This window comes from Pleurodeles waltl, chromosome 12, assembly GCF_031143425.1.
Source record: "Pleurodeles waltl isolate 20211129_DDA chromosome 12, aPleWal1.hap1.20221129, whole genome shotgun sequence".
Lineage (NCBI taxonomy): Eukaryota > Metazoa > Chordata > Amphibia > Caudata > Salamandridae > Pleurodeles > Pleurodeles waltl.
Window position 1 is genome coordinate 591,631,088 of NC_090451.1, and position 18,558 is coordinate 591,649,645.

Genomic DNA, 18,558 nt, shown 5'->3' on the forward strand with positions numbered 1-18,558 from the left:
CCCCCCCACCCCCCCCCCCCCCCCCGACAAACACACTTTTAAAATAAATGCTTTTCAGTAGATTACATGCGTTTCAAATAATTCATATCATATTGATAAATAGTCGATGTTTAATAAACTAACAGCAAGCACGTTTTTTAGGTCAGCCCTAAAATTGACTTAGTGCCAGTACAAAAATAGAGATACCAAATAGAGTCGCTACTCAATCCCACCTCGTGGCTGGTAGTTCCCTTCACTTATCAACTTTCCACAGCCTGCCGGCCAGCAGCTGCTTCTAAAAATAAAGGTGTGCTTATGTTACCCTTTCTAGAGTCGTGGAGGGGCGCTGAGACTTTGCTCCGTTGGGAACGAATCGAGTCATAAACAGAAGAATCATGAAGACGTTGAAGTGCCTAAGTGCTGAGGCCCTCGTGTGGCATGTATGCCCTGAGAGAGGACATCTCACTAGCGTTGCGCAGAATCTCTATCCTCTCCTGTTCAAAGCCAGCTACGAGGCTGAACAAGGGGCAATAATCCGTTACCTTGTTAAACACTGGCCGCTGAAAGAGCTGGACCTTGCGAAACTTTTGGGAGAAACAGATGACCACTCGGAAGACATTAGTCACTGGGCTTGCCTAGTTTGTTTGGAGGCCTGCTTGACTGGTCTGCGGGAGTATGTGATGAACCGCTCTGACACGTACGCCAAGAGACTACAATTAGTGGACTTCACTGGAATAAAAGACGTTCAGCTTCAGTCGTGTAAATGCAAGAAGACACTGGGGAAATGGAATAGGACTGAACGCATTTCTCAGCTTTGTTTTGACTTGCTGGTTGATCTGCAAGAAGATCGATGCCCCCCGGCCGCTTTGGATATGTCGGTTGATATCCTCACTGACCTGTTTGTCACCGAGTGTAACTATGATCTGGTGGTACAGGCCCTCCTGGTGAGAAGCCATTCTCCCCTGAAGATCCGTTGCGTGACCTTCCGGGCTGATAGCCTCGCCACAAGGAAACTCTTCTACCTTATAAAGCTTGCTGAGCCAGATTATCTGAAGAAGCTTGAAATCGTTCACAATATTAAATTAGATATGGGAGACTTGGACGTACTGCTGAGTAGCGTCACCTTCCCCGCACTCACTGCGCTCACCCTTCCGACTCGAACGTTCAATGTCCGCAGGTTTACAGCCGAAGATGAGACGGTTCTCAGTGGTATTGGAGAAAAGCTCGGCAGAATGAGCCATCTGCGTGAATTAAGTGTGGCCTTTTCTACACTTACAGGAAGAATACGAAAGTTGCTCAGGTATTGTCGTCACCGAAACTAAAGTGAAAACGTGCAACAATTACTTCTAGAGTTTCATAATGTTATAGGCAAGGGCACTGAATTTTGATTTTTTTTTATTTCACTCAAGGGTTTTATTTTGTTTACTCACTTTTTCTGCTGTGCACTCTAACACGTCATTACAATATATTTACCAGATGTGATTGCAAACATTATACGAATTATTAAGCATTTTAGTCAGCATTGTCTCTTTTTTGTTTTCCTCAAAAATGTGTGACAGTGTTTCAATAACTAAAATTTGTGACAATGGCAGACACTAAGCTACATAAATCTATCCAATATAACATTATTTTATTACACTGCCCGCCATCATTACGGCAAACCTTGTTTTCTTATTTCCTCGCCCTTGTTCAATTATAGCATATTAATGCTTCGTCCTTGATCTTTCGTTTTCTGTAATGTCAACGAGAAAATCTGTCGGATGCTGAGCCCACTCACTATTCTATTTTATCTATTTAGGATTAATAGTGTGTGGGCTCTGTTGCTAATTCAGGGGTGATTACATTTAGGTATTTATTTATTTTGGGGTTTGTAAAGGGCTGCTACACGTCTCGCACTGCATTGATTTCAGAGCAGCTTGGATGTATAGGTACGTACAGGCAGGGCCGGCTTTGCGCTGGTGGTGCCCTGTGGGACAGTCATTTTTGGAGCACTCCACCCCATGACCACCTCCTCGGATTCACTCACTACCACCTGGCAAATGTGCATCTCATCTCTCCATATCCCCCTTTTACATACATTCATTTGTTTTAAAACACTTATAAAGGCTGGCTTTACTAATCCACTCAGCTATCCACATAAAATATACTTCTGTTCTTTGCACCAGTTATATTAACCGTTTACGCTACTTCATGGCGGGTCAAAGCTGCCTCTAGACAAAACTCTGATCTCTCTCTCTAGCAGAAGCATTAATCACTAGCGGTATCTTTACATTTTAATTGTTTCATGAAGGCTGAAAGCACAAGCAACTTTTCAACAAGTGCTTTTAAATCGCAAGTTTCGGAAGGAATTGCGAAACACAGCGCCCCCCTGAGGTTAGCACCCCCTAATCCAGGTCAACACCCATTGCGGCCGTACCCCTCGCACCGCCCTAAATCCAGTCCTGCGTACAGGGATTTACGTGGGCTAGGTCCTGCCTAGCACCAGCAGTTCTAAAAAGCAGGTGCACAAAAGGGTCCCCACCAGGCTCTCTATTTTTGCCCTCACCTTCAGGATGAAAAAAAAAAACCTTAACTCGGCAGCAGTACCACCCTGCACTGCCTTTGGCGTAACTTCAAAGAGAACCGTTCCAATTCTTCCCCAAGCTCATTTAGAAACTGAAGTATTTTCAAGATTTTATACAACAAATCCATTGCTGTTGCTTATTTATCTTATGCAACTACTTCAATATCTGTATGCAATGACAAACAGAGGCAGCAAAATATCAGTCGTGCAGCACACCATGCTAAGCACTGAATTTTAACGTGCATGTTTTAAGCCACACTTTTTATTACACCGGACACACCCCTTTGAGAGATCCCCCCTAGTTTTTTCATATCACTTAGAGCCCATTGTACCCATAAGCTTGAAGCCAAGTAACAATGCAACACATTTACAAGAACCCGATGGTGGATAACCCGTAGTAAATCAGTTGGCAGGATTGGGCAGTGCCTAGGTAAGAGCAACAGTACTGAGAGTCTGGGTGAAGACGGCAACGTCATTCTTCAATCAATCAATCAGGGAATTTGTAAAGCGCACTACTCACCCGTGAGGGTCTAAAGGCGCTGAGGGGGGCGCTGCTACTGCTCAAACAGCCAAGTCTTAGGATCTTAGGTGCCTGACGGAACAGGAGTTATAGAAGCAACAGGAAAGGGGTGATTTGAAAGGGCACAAAGTTGCTTATCCAAAACCAGGTTGAAGAGTTGGGTAATCAGGGTACTTCAGAAATTGAGGTCGTCACTTTCAAGCCTCAGATGCAGAGGTAGGGAATTTCAAGGAGAGCAGCCTGGGCGTGGAGAGATCAAGTGCAATATATCTCTTGTGTCAGGAGGAAAGTAAGCACACTACCTCCGACTTTCATGGTGACAAGTGATTTTGCGTCTGTGAAACCCTGACAAAGGGGAGTGATTCTCGGCGAATGGTGTTTGGTAAATGTCATAACCAACCGGGGAGACAGAGTGTGAAGAAATTGTGTTGTTTACATTGCCATATCTTTCACCTACATCTCAGTCGGATTTCGGATACTGTTTTTGACTGCAGCGTGGTAATTTTGCAGCGCACATAAATGGAAGTGCTGGCAAAATAGAAACCATCAATTGTATACAAGGCAAAGTGTTTTAAATGATGCAGTTTCTTTAACAAGGAGCCAGTGAAGGGATTCCAGTGTCTGCCCTCTTACAGCTGCAGGACCAAACGAACAACAAAAAGAGATGCATAGTTTTGAGGAAGATGTTCTCGGGAGGTCAGCACTTAGGCTGTTGCAATAATTTCATATCACAAATGCAAGGAGTATGGCACATTTCTAGGAATAGAAGACCAATATTTAACAGAAATCCTTTTAGCAGTTTAAGATTGTGGATTGCTGCTTTGAAGATGACATTAATTTTGGGGATAAACGGTGGAGGACCATCAGAGAGCATTGTTAGGAGTAGACCTGGCTTTTGCAAAGGCTCCCCTGGGCCCAGGCCTGGGGCGCCTACAGTTCGAGAGGCGCCCAGGTATCCTGAGCTGCCTTTAATAAAAAAAAAAATTCCAGGCCGCCGTTTCAGTTCATTGCCTCCAAGTTTGGCATAAAATATCATGTTTTCTTAAATTTTCTTAGGCTCCTTGGTTACTTTTCACCTATCCCCATTTCTTCTCCCCAAGCCCCACCCAGCAACTGAGGAAATGACTGAGGTGAGGAGTCAAGGTGCAAATGTGTGTTCACGGACCAGTCAGTGCTCTGAAGGTATTCAACCAGAAAGTGGCCTGTGAGCACAAAAGGGACACCCACTGGGCACTGCAATGGGAGGGGGCAGACCGGGACTGTTCTAAACTTCTAAGCTCCCCCATCTCTTCATGCCTCCCGGAAGTGGAAGGGAAGCTTAGAAATACTGCTGCATCCAGTATGTTGGTGCCTACGTGTCTTTCAGTGTTCCCCGAAACGGATCGCAGGGAAGGAGTGGAGAGACACAGAAATACTGTTTCAGGCAATAGGTTTAGGCATCTTGGTTTCCTATAAACAACTTTGTGATAGTGAAATTGTTCACATCGAAATGTTATTGTAAGCTATCTTTTGAACTGCACTGTGCACACTTAAAGCCAGAGGCATATACATGTAAGTACATCTTTTCGTTGTGGAAGTATGAAATTTGCAGTAGTGAAAGTAAACTTCTGGACTGATGAACACCCTGTACAAAAGTATTATTTAAACTAGGGAACATTAATCCGAGTGTTTTTTTGCACAGGCAGGAAAGCTGTGCACTTGGCAACACAATATGCCACAACAAGCTGACACATTTGAATCCTTTAGGGCACAATCAGTCTTTCATACTTCCATGGTCACTACATTGAGTACCATTACATTGGGTAGCAGAAACTTCTTTCCAAATGCACTTAGAAACAGCATAAGCATATTTAAAAAAGTGCAGTGTAAAGATCAGAGGAAATGTGGCCAAATGGCCAAAGTTACTGACTTTGGACTCTGGCACTAGGCTAAAATTCACTCATAGGGCTATCCACAAATTTAAATTGCAATTGTGAGTGTTAGAAATGGGGTCTCTATTTGGCAGTGGTTTACACCCTCTCCAAGTAGGGACCCTCACTCTAGTCAGGGTAAGGGAGTCACACACCTAAGATAACCCCCTGCTAGCTTGGTAGCTTGGCACAAGCAGTCAGGTTTATCTCAGAGGCAATGTGTAAAGTATTTGTACATACACGCACAAACAGTAGTAACACAGTGAAAACACCACAAAAGTACTCTGCACTAGTTTAGAAAAATAGCCAATATTTATCTGAGTAAAACAAGACAGAATGTCAAAAATCTAACATACACAAGTACAGATACACATTTTAAAAGATTAAATCATAGTAAAGTGCGTAGAAACACAATAGTTTCAACTGGGGCTATCACGACGTCTTGACAGAGTCATTCCCAACAGTCCAAAGCCACTCACAAGGGTGTGCAGGCTGGTCACGGAGTTGCACGGACCCCAGGTACAGTACGTTTGCAAAACGAGGAAACAAAGATATTGCACAGTCGGGGAGGTGAGGCGTAGCTGGAACTGGAGTTGAAGAGTCGGTTCCTCACTGCTAGGCAGGGGAGGTAAGGCGTTGGTTCCTGACAGTTGCAGGGGAGATGATGTGGTGTCAGTAGTGAGGCATCGGTTCCTTACCATCTGGGAGAGTCGATGAATCCAGCAGGTCATGATGGGAGGCATCGACTTCGCAGTGTCATGATCACAGGATGGGGCCACGGGTGCTGCGGCAGAGTCGGATTCGGGTGTCCTAGATGTTGGGTACATGGCACTCAGGATACTTTGGACTTTGGACGTTCTGCAGGCAAGCAGCAGGCAGCGGGGCAGTCCCTCCTACAGCTTCGAGCTCTTCTTCCTAGCAGAAAGTCCTTAATCCAGAAGGCGTCTAACTCAGTGGGTGTTAGACCTGACAACCTTAGGGTGGTCACCCCCAACTTTTTGCCTGCCTCCCTCCATTTTTCTGACACTGATTTTGGAGGTTTTAGGACTCTGTCCAGTGCTAACGTGTATATGCGCTCTCCCCTAAACATGGTAGCATTGTTTCCTACTCCAATCAGCATATTTCATTTATCTGTAAGTCCCTAGGAAAATGCACTACATGTGCCCAGGGCCTGTGAATTAAATGCTACTAGTGGGCCTACAGCACTGATTGTGCCACCCACATAATTAGCCCTTTAACCATGTCTTATGCCTGCCATTGCAAGGCCTGTGTGTGCAGTTTCACTGCCACCTCGACTTAGCATTTAAAACTACTGGCCAAGCCTTAAACTCCCCTTTTTCTACACATAAGTCAACCCTAAGGTAGGCTCTAGGTAACCCATGTTTCTGAAGTCTCAGAGCCAACAAAGATTTCACCTCTTCAAAGAAACTCCTTGTGCGTCAAAAATCGATGCAACGTCTGCAGAAATCAATGCAAAGTCTGCATCATGGCTGAGAAATCGGCACACCGCCGATCTGAACAACGCAGCACCAACTTCCCAACTGGAAATTCGATCCAGTGTCCGCCTTGCGATGGAAAATGAAACGCATCACCTACCGGATCAACGCAGCGCCTACTCATTCTACCAGCATGGCAAGGATTTTCAACGCATCGTCCCGGGGTGTCAAAATACCCTGCATCACAGTGAGGAAACAAGACTGCGTGCTGGAAAAAAATGATGCAAACCCTTGCAGATTGTTTCATGCCGGAAAAACAATGCAAACCCTTGCAGTGTGGAAAGAAACAATGCCACGTCTGTGCCTCGCCGGAAAATCCAACGCAACACATTATTTTTCCACGCATCATCTCCTCTGCGGTCTCCGTGAGTCGTTATTTTTGACGCATCCCTGGTGCTGTGTGTTACAAAGAAACAACTATTGATTTCTAAGAATTGAGACTCTTTTAACCCTTTTAAAAGTGATATTTCAACTTGTGTTAATTGGCTCTCTGTTGTTTTGACCTTATTTTATTCAGAAAAATATGATCTATTTTTTCTAAACCTGTGTGGTGTATTTTTGTAGTGTTTTCACTGTGTTACTGTATGGTTTACTGCACAAATAATGTACACATTTCCTTCTAAGTTAAGCCTGCCTGCTCAGTGCCAAGCTACCAGAGGGTGGACACAGGATAATTTGGATTGTGTTGTGAATTACTCTGACTAGGATTGTGGTCCCTTCTTGGACAAAGGTGTATACCTCTGCCGACTAGAAACCCCATTTCTAACATTGGTGATCAGTGGTGAGGATAGGACTTGTGTTTGTGCAGTGCCATGCAATAGCTACGTGTACACTACCCACAGAAGGTCAATTTGATTTGGTTTCTTTTTGCTTCATTTGTGATGCGTGATATTCATTAGTCAATCCTATACATCATATCTCTGGCTGCGTCTACAATTGGAGAGTTGATCTACCTAAACTGGAGGGATATACTGTTAACCAGCTGAAGGGCTTTTGCAATGGGATAGGGGTACCTACCCGTGGAGCCTCCAAGACGGAGGATTACCAAAAGGCACTGAGGGCCTGGGCAGAAGCCCATTTACAAGAGCATGATGAGTTGAAGGAGCAAGTGGATTGCTCTCCCAAGGAGCTGCCAACAGCAGAGGGGGATGACAACCCTGGATTTGTGCCCCCTACTAAACCAGGGAGCAGTGTCTTAAGACACGGCCTGACTGCAGAGGAAAGGAGAGAGGAGAGAGAATGCAGGCTGCAGTTGGCAAGATTACAAATGGAGGCAGAGGAGAGGAAGGCTGAGAGAGCCTTGGATGAAAAGAAATTGCTTCTGGCTCATGAACTGAGTCTAAAAGAGCTGGACCTCAAGGCTAGGCAGTCTGAGTCCAGCAGTGATGGTGGCAACATGCATAAAGGACCTTCTGGAGACAAGAAGGTTTGTATACACAAAAACATGGTGTCAAGTTATTTGGTGGGAGATGACATTGGTAAGTGGTTTTCTGCTTTTGAAGTTGCACTGAGGGCACATGGGGTTCCTGAAGAGCACTGGGGGGAGAGGGGGGGCAGGCCTGTGGAAACACGTGCCAATAATTGGGAGGGGCACACTTCTAACACTAGAAGTTGAGGACCAGAACAAGTACACCCTTATGAAGCCCATTTTCACTGCCAAATTCGGACTCACCCCCGAGAATAATCGCCAAAGATTGAGGGACAATAGCAAGCTCCCTAACCAAAACTGGGTAAACTTTATTGATTTTTTCCAGTAAGGCACTGAACGGCTGGGTGTGGAAAAGCAAAGTCAGTGATTATGTTGGGTTGTACAATTTGATCCTGAGAGAGCATATGCTCAGTGTTTGCTTTACAGAGTTGCACCAGCACCTAGTTGACAGTAAGCTGACTGATCCCAGGTAGCTTGTTGATGGAGCGGACCTCGGGGCCAGCACCAGAGTGTCCAAAAAGGTATCAAGGTAGGGGGGGTTAGGGGTCACCCACAAAGGAGGTCACGGTTCCCAACAAAAGAAAGAGGGGGAGAAAAACTTAAAATTAAGGAGCTCCCTAAAGGTCCACAAAATAATTCCCAAGGGAATAGTGGTAACCAGTCCCAGTATGATCCTAAGAAGAAAGGGTTCTTTGACCATCAGACAGGGAGGTTTGTACACCAGTGTGTAGAGTGCTCCGAGTATAGTCACTCTAAGGGCGACTCAAAATTTCCAAAGAGGGCACAGCCCCCTACTGGTGGGCAGACATGTGGGTTGGCTAGTGTCAGCTTTGGGGGAGGTAGTCCCAGTTAGCTTTGGGGAGCAGGCAGAGGTAACCCTAGTGTCCCTGGGGAATGCAGAAGTGGTGTCAAAAGCCCACATGCCGGCCAATACTTCTAAGTATAGGCAGTGGGTCACCATTAATAGGCAGCGGGTGGAGGCTCTGCGTGACACAGGAGCCAGCATGACTACTGTCAGGGGTCAGCTGGTGTAAGCAGAACAGGACCTACCAAACACATTTCACCAAGACCTAGTCGCGACAATCGTGAGAGCCATCTACTGGTGGCTCGTGTTCCCTTTGAGTGGAGGGGGTAGGCTCTGGTACTCTGAAAGTAGCTGTGAGTCCTGCCATGCCTGTAGATTGTCTGTTTGGCAATGACCTAGCGCACACTATCTGGAGGGAGGTAGAACTCAGGTCTCACTTGGAGATGATGGGATTGCCTGCGTGGGTCTGCATGACCACACGGTCCATGGCTGCCTGGGAGGGGAGTCAAGGGCGCCTGGAAGAATAGCCCAGACAGCTGCCAAGGAGACAGGGCAGGAGGTGTGGGAAACAAGCCCCTGAAGTTCCGGCGGTAAAGGTTGACAGGGTCCCTAAGGAAGAGGCCCCTGAGCCAACCGGGGAAGACATTGCCATCCTAGGTGACCTGTCTGAGCTTGCTGGTTGGCAAGTTGAGGGTGGGCCCACCAGGGAGGAATTTTGCAAAGTGCAGAAGGAGTGTCTCAGTCTTGAGGGCTTGAGGCGACAGAGCTCAACCAATGCAGCAGGTGAAGCCTCTGGAGATCACCTGATCTACTGGGAGAATTATCTCATATATCGTGGGCCTAAGTCTCCGGGTACTGTGGCAGCACATGTGATGGTGGTCGTCCAGTGTTACAAGGCCTTCCTACTGGGTTTGGATCATGACATATCCCTGGCAGGACATTTAGGACAAGACAACACCTTTGCCAGACTTGTCACTCACATTTATTGGCTCCAAATGAAGACAGCCTCAGATGCATTCTGTAGGTCCTGTTCTACCTACAAGGCCAGTGGGAGGTCAGGGAAAAAGCTGAAGGCTCCCCTGAACCCACTTCCTGTCGTTGGCACCCCCTTTGAAAGAGTGGGCTACCACATCATTGATCCATTGGACCCTGAGACAACCATGGGCAACAGGTCCATACGGGTCTTGGTTGACCATGCCACACGCTACCCAGAGGAAATTCAGGGCAGTGACTGCACCTGTGGTGACCAGAGCTTTGATGGGGATTTTTATCTGTGTGGGATTCCCCAGATAGTGTCTGACAGAGGCACTAACTTCATGTCTGCATACATGAAGTCCATGTGGGATGCTTGTGGTGTAACATACAAGTTCATCACACCCTATCACCCTCAATCCAATGGTCTAGTTGAGAGATTCAACAAGACCTTAAAAGGCATGATTATAGGCCTATCTGGGGGCTTGAGACTTAAGGGATGTCCTCTTGCCATGCCTTCTCTTTGCTTCAGAGAGGTGCCCCAGAAAGGGGTGGGGTCCAGTCTCTTTGAACTTCTCTATGGCTACCTTGTTAGGGGGCCCCTAAGCATTGTCAGGGAGGAGTGGAAGAAAGCTCCCAGGAAATTCCCGCAGGATGTGGTAAATTACATGTTGGCCCTCCACAACCAGGTGCACTGCTTTGGGAAAAAAGGCCAAAAGCAACCTTGCGGCCAGTAAAGAGGTAATGAAACACTGGTATGACCAGAAGGCCACTTTGGTGGACTTTTAGCCTAGAGACAAAGTATGGGTCATGGAGCCAATAGAGTCCAGGGCTCTCCAGGATCGCTTAACTGGCCATTCGGAAGTAAAAGAGCAAAAGGGGGAGGCCACTCACTTAGCGGACCTCAAGACCCCTAGAAACTCCCTTAGGGTGCTCCATGTAAACCGACTGAAGCCTCACTTTGAGAGGTCTGAAGTCAACATGTTCCTAGGGACAGATGAGGGTGTGAAGGAGGAGAGTGAACCTCTCCCTGACCTCCTCTCTGCACAAGAAAGAGATGGGTCAGGGGAGGGTGTCAACCTCTCTGACTCCCTGACCCTAGGCCAGCGAGGTGACTGTTACCAGTTACTGGAACAGGACTCCTCTCTGTTTTCCTTCACCCCTGGACTCACACACCTGTGCGTCCATGATATTGACACAGGAGACAGTCCCCCTGTAAAGAACAAAATTTGTAGGTTTTCAGACAGGGGGCAGGCCAGCATCAAGGAAGAAGTTGCCAAGATTCTAGCTTTAGGAGTGATGGAAACCTCTAGCAGTCCTTGGTCCAGCCCTGTGGTGATGGTACCAAAGGCTGCCCCACCGGGCGGCAAACTAGAACTTCGGTTCTGTGTAGACTACTGAGGTCTCAACTCTGTCATTAAAACTGATGCACACCCCATACCCCAAGATGATGAGCTCATTGACAGACTGAGCGCTGCCAAATTCCTCAGTACCAACACATTGCCTTCTACGCTAAGCATGCCTGCTCAGTGCCAAGCTACCAGAGGGTGGGCACAGGATAATTTGGATTGTGTTGTGACTTACCCTGACTTGGACAACGGTGTATATCTCTGCCAACTAGAGACCCCATTTCTAACAGTGGGGTTAGATGTCCAGTACTTATACCCGATTCCGTCTTTAAAGTGGGCAAACTTCAAAGAGTAGTATTTGTAGTACACAAGACCCTGCCTTTCCTGCTCTGGCCCACACATACTCCAGGGGGTTGGAGACTGCTTTGTGTTACTGTATGATTTATTGCACAAATACTTTACACATTACCTTCTAAGTTAAGCCTGACTGCTCAGTGCCAAGCTACCAGAGGGTGGGCACAGGAAAATGTGGATTGTGTTGTGACTTACCCTGACTAGGATTGTGGTCCCGAATTGGACAAGGGTGTATACCTCTTCCAACTAGAGACCCCATTTCTAACAGTTGGGTTAGATGTCCAGTACTTATACCCATTTCTGTCTTTGAAGTAGGCAAACTTAAAAGAGATGTCTTTGTAGTGCACAAGACCCTGCCTTTCCTGCCCTGGCCAAGATGTACTCCAGGGGGTTGGAGACTGATTTGTGTAAGGAGAGGCACAGTCCTATTCAGGTGCAAGTGTAAGCTCCTCCCACTACTATAGCCCAGGAAGACCCATCAGGATATGCTGAGCACACCTCAGCTGCCTTTGTGTGACTCTCTAGAGTGAATTCACAAACAGCCCAACTCTCATCCTGACCCAGATGTGTATTCCACAGACAGGCAAAGCTACAGAATGGTGTGAGTAAGAAAACATCCACTTTCTTAAGGCGACATTTTCAAACTTACAATTTAAAAACCATCTTTACCAAAATATGTATTTTTAAATTGTGAGTTTGAATACCACAAACTCCACATCTCTATCTGTTCCCAATGGGAAATTACACTCAAAATATATTTCAAGGTAATCCCCATGTTACTCCATGGGAGAGATAGTCCTTGCAATAGTGAAAAACAAATTTAGCAGTATTTCACTATCAAGACATGTAAAACACACCAGTGCATGTCCCACCTTTTGAATACACTGCACCCTGCCCATGGGGCTGCCTTGGGTCTAACTTAGAGGTGACTTACATGTAGTAAAAGAGAAGGTTTGGGGCTCGCAAGTGGATTCACTTGCTAGGTCGAGACATGTTTACTGGGCTACTCATGAGGGCGGCACAATCAGTGCTGGAGGCCCACTAGTAGCATTTTTTCTACACCCCCTGGGCACACACTGCGCACTATACTAGGGACTTACTAGTAAATCAAATACACCAATAATGGATAAACCAATTACCAATACCATGTAGACAGAGAGCACTTGTACTTTAGCACTGATAAGCAGTGGTAAAGTGCCCAGAGTCCTAAAACAGCAAAATGAAATGCAGCACACAGTCAAAAACAGGAGGTCATAAGCAAAACGTTTGGGGATAACCCTGCAAAAAGTGCTATTTCCAACAGTGAGTAATTTAAATGCAACACACTTGAGTAACTTTAATACTTTTGGCTAGGCACAAACTCTGAGTGTAAAGCTACTCAAAGGAGTAGAGTTACAACAGTACAGCCCCTGAAAACGGGAGCGGAGATAAAAGTTTGAGTGTAAGTTACTACTGTCAGAAAGAAACCCCAGTAAGAGGCAGCACCACAGATGACTGATCACTGATACTGCAGCACCCTCCCTTAGAAAGTAATAGAGGTGAAAACATAAACAATACCCCATAAGAAATAATATTAAATAAAATTGTATTATTTAAACTAGTTAAAATATAAATATAATTCAATTAAAAATCTAAAATGAACCTACAGTTATTATTCAAATATAAAATATTTTAATAAACTTTAAATTAATTTTAATTAATTATATACTCCACTTGTAATAATTATTAATGCATCATAAAAATACTTTAGGTAGGAATTTTATTTTTTAAGGCCAGATTCTTTTTTTTTTTTAACTTTAATCTATTTAAACTAATTAAAGATTTTTAAAGCTTTATTTATTCCAATTTTCCGCAATGGAGGTTACATACAGTAAACAAAGAAGCATCTTACTATCGTAGCAGACTGAATGCGACGCAACTGTCTGCAGCTGAACTCCGAGAAGATGGAAGTACTACTTTTGAGCAACAAGACCTACTATTGGGACTCCACCAGGTGGCAGTTAGAGCTAGCACCAACACCCACAGACCACGCAAGGGATCATCCTAGACAACAAGCTCGACATGACTGCTCAAGTCAATGCAGTGTGCACCTCATGCTTCCAATCCTTCTCATGCTGCAAACAATCTTCAAATGGTTGTCTGAGAACACCAAATAGACAGTCATGTAAGCACTTAAAAGGATGAAATATGGCAACACTCTCCATGCCAGAATCTCCAAACAACTCTTACACAGACTCCGGACCATCCAGAACACTGCTGCAAGACTCATACTCGATCTCCCATGCTGCATCCACATCACACTGCCCTCAGGAAGCTTCACTGGCTCTCCAATCACAAGCACAGCAAGTTCAAACTTCTCACACACACATACAAAGCCCTACATAACACAGGACCAGAACACCTGAACGGCCGCATACACCTTCACCAACCCAATAGACATCTAGGCTCTGTCGCACTCGAACACATTCTTCGCACTGGCAACATTGGAGGACACTCATTCTCCTACATCACACCTAAGACATGTAATGAAATCCCTCAGCACATCAGAAACTGCTCTTCACTTCTTGAGCCCACATGAAGCTGAGGACCTGGCTCTTCATATAAGCACCCTAGGGTCCACAAACCTACACACATTCCAAAGCGCCTGGATACCATCTCGGGTAATTATTGCGCTATGCAAATCCATATAGCATAACAAAATATCCAATGTCATATTACACATTCATCACCAATATACCCACACCTACGACTACTTCCCCCCATCCTTGTGTACCAAGTCAGGTGACAAAGGTGGTGCACAGTTCTCTTGGCTCAGCCCACCCACATCCTTCATCAGTAGGAAGCTCTTGAAGGGCACCCATATGTCTTGGGGTGGGACGTGGGTTGTAGGACCTCTGTATATAGTTCCAACTGTTCCTTGCATTAGGTCAGTTCAGCGATCCAGTGCGTTTTTATTGAGTGTGTACTCTTCCTCACTGCTGTGCCATGAATCTTTTGGCTATTAGTAGTGCAAGTACCACAAATGTCCTGCTGGACCTAGCTATAACATGTTGAAGTGTAGTTGCCACGGAGCGCAAAACCTCTGAATACTGACAAATTACCATGTTAAGTGGAAAACCCTGCTGCAGGTGTTCATCTTCACTCACACTAATCTGTGGCCCTCAATCCGGACTTGCACAGTATTGCAGGTGTGTTGTATACCTGGTGCAGGTATCAGTAATGAATTAGTCTAAGGCAGCTGCCGGGTAATAGCCCTCCCGTATGTGCACAGCAGTATTCCCATACCGCAGCCGAAATTGGAGCTCCAAAATCGTCCTCCTATCCCTCTATGGCTGAGGCCTCATGTAAGGGTCTTGCTTCCTGTACTTCCCTGTAGAGTTTAGTTATGAGCTGTTGGGGATGGGGCATCTATGAGTACCTGAAGTAGAATAAGTAGTTCAGGCTCCCGAGGGAAGTCCGCTGTGATCTGTTTGCTAACCAATCTTAGTCTATGATGGAGGAGCATGTCCAGTGAAGTGATTTCACAATGTGCACTGAATGTGTTTAGTGTTATGTATTTACCACTGTTGTATACATCCCCCATCTCAAACTGTCCAGGTTTCGCAGTTGGGAAGCTGCCTTAGACCCCCGTGTCATAGGAAACTGCATGTTCATGTTCAGGGGGATGTCTGATAAGTAAATGAGTGGGGTTCCAGTCATCATCCGAAGTCTGTTCCAGGTCTCTGCTGTGCATTGCACTGTATTAATCTCAGAAATGATCTGCGGTTGTCTCATCAGTAGTGCTGTTTCTACCACTGCAGTAATGGGTGTGTAACATACCGTTCAACCACAAGGGCAAAGCCAATACTAAGCAACGTGTGCTTATGCACATAGGTAGTGCAGTTCCATATGAGGGATGACATATCCGCCTCACTTGTAGGTTTGTGTCATGATATTCCAATAAATCTTAGGTTGTTTCCCTCCCCATATGAATCTGGTGCAGAGAAATTGGAGCATCCAAAACAAGCCCCGACAGGGAGAGATTGGGATGTTAACATGGGAGTACAGACATTGGGGCAGGATTACTGTTTTACTGAGCCCTTTCCTTCCGTCCATGGTGAGGGGTAGTTTGAACCAGCTATCAATTTAGTCTTCAAGTTTACTGACGGTGCAGCCATAGCTGAGCTTAATGACTTCATCTGCATTAGTATCTACCCAGACCCCCAGGTATTTAATGGGGCGCACACACCACTCCAGAGGTTTTTAAACCGCATGACAGCGCGACCACGCAGTGTTTTGCTGACTTTCTACCCCATTCGCATGTTTAATTGCACAGAAATTACGTTTTAAAATTGTTTTATTCACTGACTGCTGGCTTGTTTGTGGTGGACAATTAATCTCGCCACTGAGAGCGAGCGGCCGGCATTTTAAGGCGTTGGCATTCTAGTGTTCCTCCTCATGTCTCCTATTTTAACACACGACAGCGCGACCATGCAGCCCTTTACTGACTTTCCACCTCATTCACATGTTTGCACAGAAATTAAGCTTTAAAATTGTTTTTATTCATTGAGTGCTGTTTTTTTTGCGGTGACTATTAATCTTTACAGTGAGAGTAGCGGCTGCCATTTTGAGGAGTTGACATTCTAGTCTCCTCCTGTCACCTATTTAAACTGCATGGCAGTACGACTACACAGTGTATTGATGACTTTATACCTCATTCTCAAGTTTGCAGAGAAATTACACAGTAATTACGTTTTAACATATTTTTTTATTCGTTGACTGCTTGTTTGCGGTGAACCATTAATCTCACTAGTGAGAGCGAGCGGCCGCCATTTTGAGGAGTTGACATTCTAGTCTTCCTCCTCCTGTCTCCTATTTAAACCGCATGACAGCGTCGCAGCGGGCGCACCAATGGGGACACAGAAGGCTTGCTAAAGGCAAGCCCGTTTGCGTCCTCCGTACCAGGACTGCGCCTTGCACTAGCCGTTCTGCCTCTTTAGATAGTAAGAGGTATTCTTCAGGTGAACTGCTTTAACACCTTAGCTGCCAGGCCTTTCCCCCCAGGTGCCAAGCCTTTTTTCGGCTATTTGGGGCAGTTCGCGCTCAGGCCCTTATAACTTTTTGTCCACATAAGCTACCCACACCAAATTTGCGTCCTTTTTTTCCCAACATCCTAGGGATTCTAGAGGTACCCAGACTTTGTGGGTTCCCCTGAAGGAGACCAAGAAATTAGCCAAAATACATTGAAAATTTCGTGTTTTTTTTTTTTAAAAAGGGCTGCAGAAGAAGGCTTGTGGTTTTTTTGTGCCGAAAACGGCATCAACAAAGGGTTTGAGGTGCTAAAATCACCAGCTTCCCAGCTTTCAGGAACAGGCAGACTTGAATCAGAAAACACAATTTTGGCATTTTACTGGGACATACCCCATTTTTATGACTTTTTGTGCTTTCAGCCTCCTTCCAGTCAGTGACAGAAATGGGTGTGAAACCAATGCTGGATCCCAGAAACCTAAACATTTCTGAAAAGTAGACAAAATTCTGAATTCTGCAATGGGTAATTTGTGTAGATCCTACAAGTGTTTCCTACAGAAAATAACAACTGAAATAAAAAAATATTGAAATTGAGGTGAAAAAAAACCAGCCACTTTTCTCTATGTTTTACTCTGTAATTTTTTCCTGCAATGTCAGATTTTTGGAAGCAATATACTGTTACGTCTGCTGGACTCTTCTGGTTGCGGGGATATATATGGCTTGTAGGTTCATCAAGAACGCTAGGTTCCCAGAGCCATTAAATGAGCTGCACCTTGCAATGGGTTTTCGAGTGAAAAATAGTTATCAAGAAAACATTTGTATTTCCAAAATGGGCACAAGATAAGGTGTTGAGAAGCAGTGGTTATTTGCACATCTCTGAATTCCGGGGTGCCCATACTTGCATGTGAATTACAGGGCATTTCTCAATTACACGCCTTTTTTACACACTGTCTTACATTTGGAAGGAAAAAATGAAGAGAAAGACAAGGGGTAATAACACTTGTTTTGCTATTCTGTGTTCCCCCAAGTCTCCCAATAAAAATGGTACCTCACTGTCGTGGGTAGGCCTTATGCTCGCGACAGGAAACACAACATGGGCACATTACATTTTTACATTGAAATCTGATGTGTTTTTTGCAAAGTGCCTAGCTGTAGATTTTGGCCTCTAGCTCAGCCGGCACCTAGGGAAATCTAGCAAACCTGCGCATTTTTGAAAACTAGACACCTAGGGGAATCCAAGATGGGGTGACTTGTGGGGCTCTCACCAGGTTTTGTTACCCAGAATCCTTTGCAAACCTCAAAATTTGGCTAAAAAAACACATTCTCCTCACATTTCGGTGACAGAAACATGGGCGTAGGAAGTGTGGGGGACGCGGGGGATATGTCCCCCCCAGATTTTGGAGTGGGGGGGACACGGGGGACAAGGGTGGGGGGGACGAGGGGACAGAAGAATTTTCCCTTCTCCTGTAATTCGCAGGGCCATTAGCGCATGAAAGCGCTACCTATATGGCCCTGCACTTGACCTGTGACCTGGCTCCAGGACACTCGCCCTCTGCCCTTTTGTTGTGCTGCAGCACACAAGGGATTCTTTCTCACCTTGCCCCACAGCCCCCTGCAGTCTGCACTTCTGAGAACAAAGGGAGAGGAGAGGCCCTTTGTTGATTGCTGTGTGCATCCAGTCCCTCCTGAGCCCGACCCTTCCTGTCCCTTGAAGATCGAACCCTGAAGACAGCAGCAAGATTTGAGAAGGTAAGGAGGTTTGGGTAATTAAATAAACTATTGCTAAGTAACTCCCTTTCTTTTTAAATACAGTGCTGTGTTGCAGAGTATCTCCCCTTCTAAAAACAGTATTGTTGAGTTACTGTTAGATATGAGCAGGGCAGGCTTTAGCGCGCTAGTGGCACCCTGTGCGCCAGTGTTTGTTAGGGCCCCCCTTTCTGTCGCCTCTCTCTCACTCTCTTCTATCCTCTGTCTCCAGCTTGCCTGCCCCAGTGCTAATTATTGCCCCCTAAGTTGACATCCTGCCCCCCCCCAACATTTCTGTCCCCTGTCTCTCCCTCAGCCTTCCTGGTATTTGTGAAAGCCCGCTCTGAAGGGCAAGGGCTGTCTGTAAATCTCATTTCCTGCCAATGGCCTGTGGATGCGAAGCCAGCACTGTGGCAGCTCACAGGCTT

At 45.7% G+C, this 18,558-nt stretch overlaps 1 protein-coding gene across 2 annotated transcripts in view; it reads left to right on the forward strand.

The window, feature by feature from the left end:
- The first annotated feature begins 323 nt into the window (after nt 1-323).
- The window catches only part of LRRC14B (leucine rich repeat containing 14B), a 62,544-nt gene continuing 44,309 nt past the window's right edge, over nt 324-18,558 (forward strand). Inside the window, exon 1 of one of the 2 annotated variants that reach the window (XM_069217769.1) lies at nt 324-1,279. In XM_069217769.1, the coding sequence (XP_069073870.1) occupies nt 375-1,279 (905 nt within the window). In that variant the 5' untranslated portion in view covers nt 324-374. Of the gene's footprint in view, nt 1,280-17,826; nt 18,134-18,558 lie in introns of those variants that run through there. The other variant, XR_011199969.1, reaches the window with a different exon arrangement.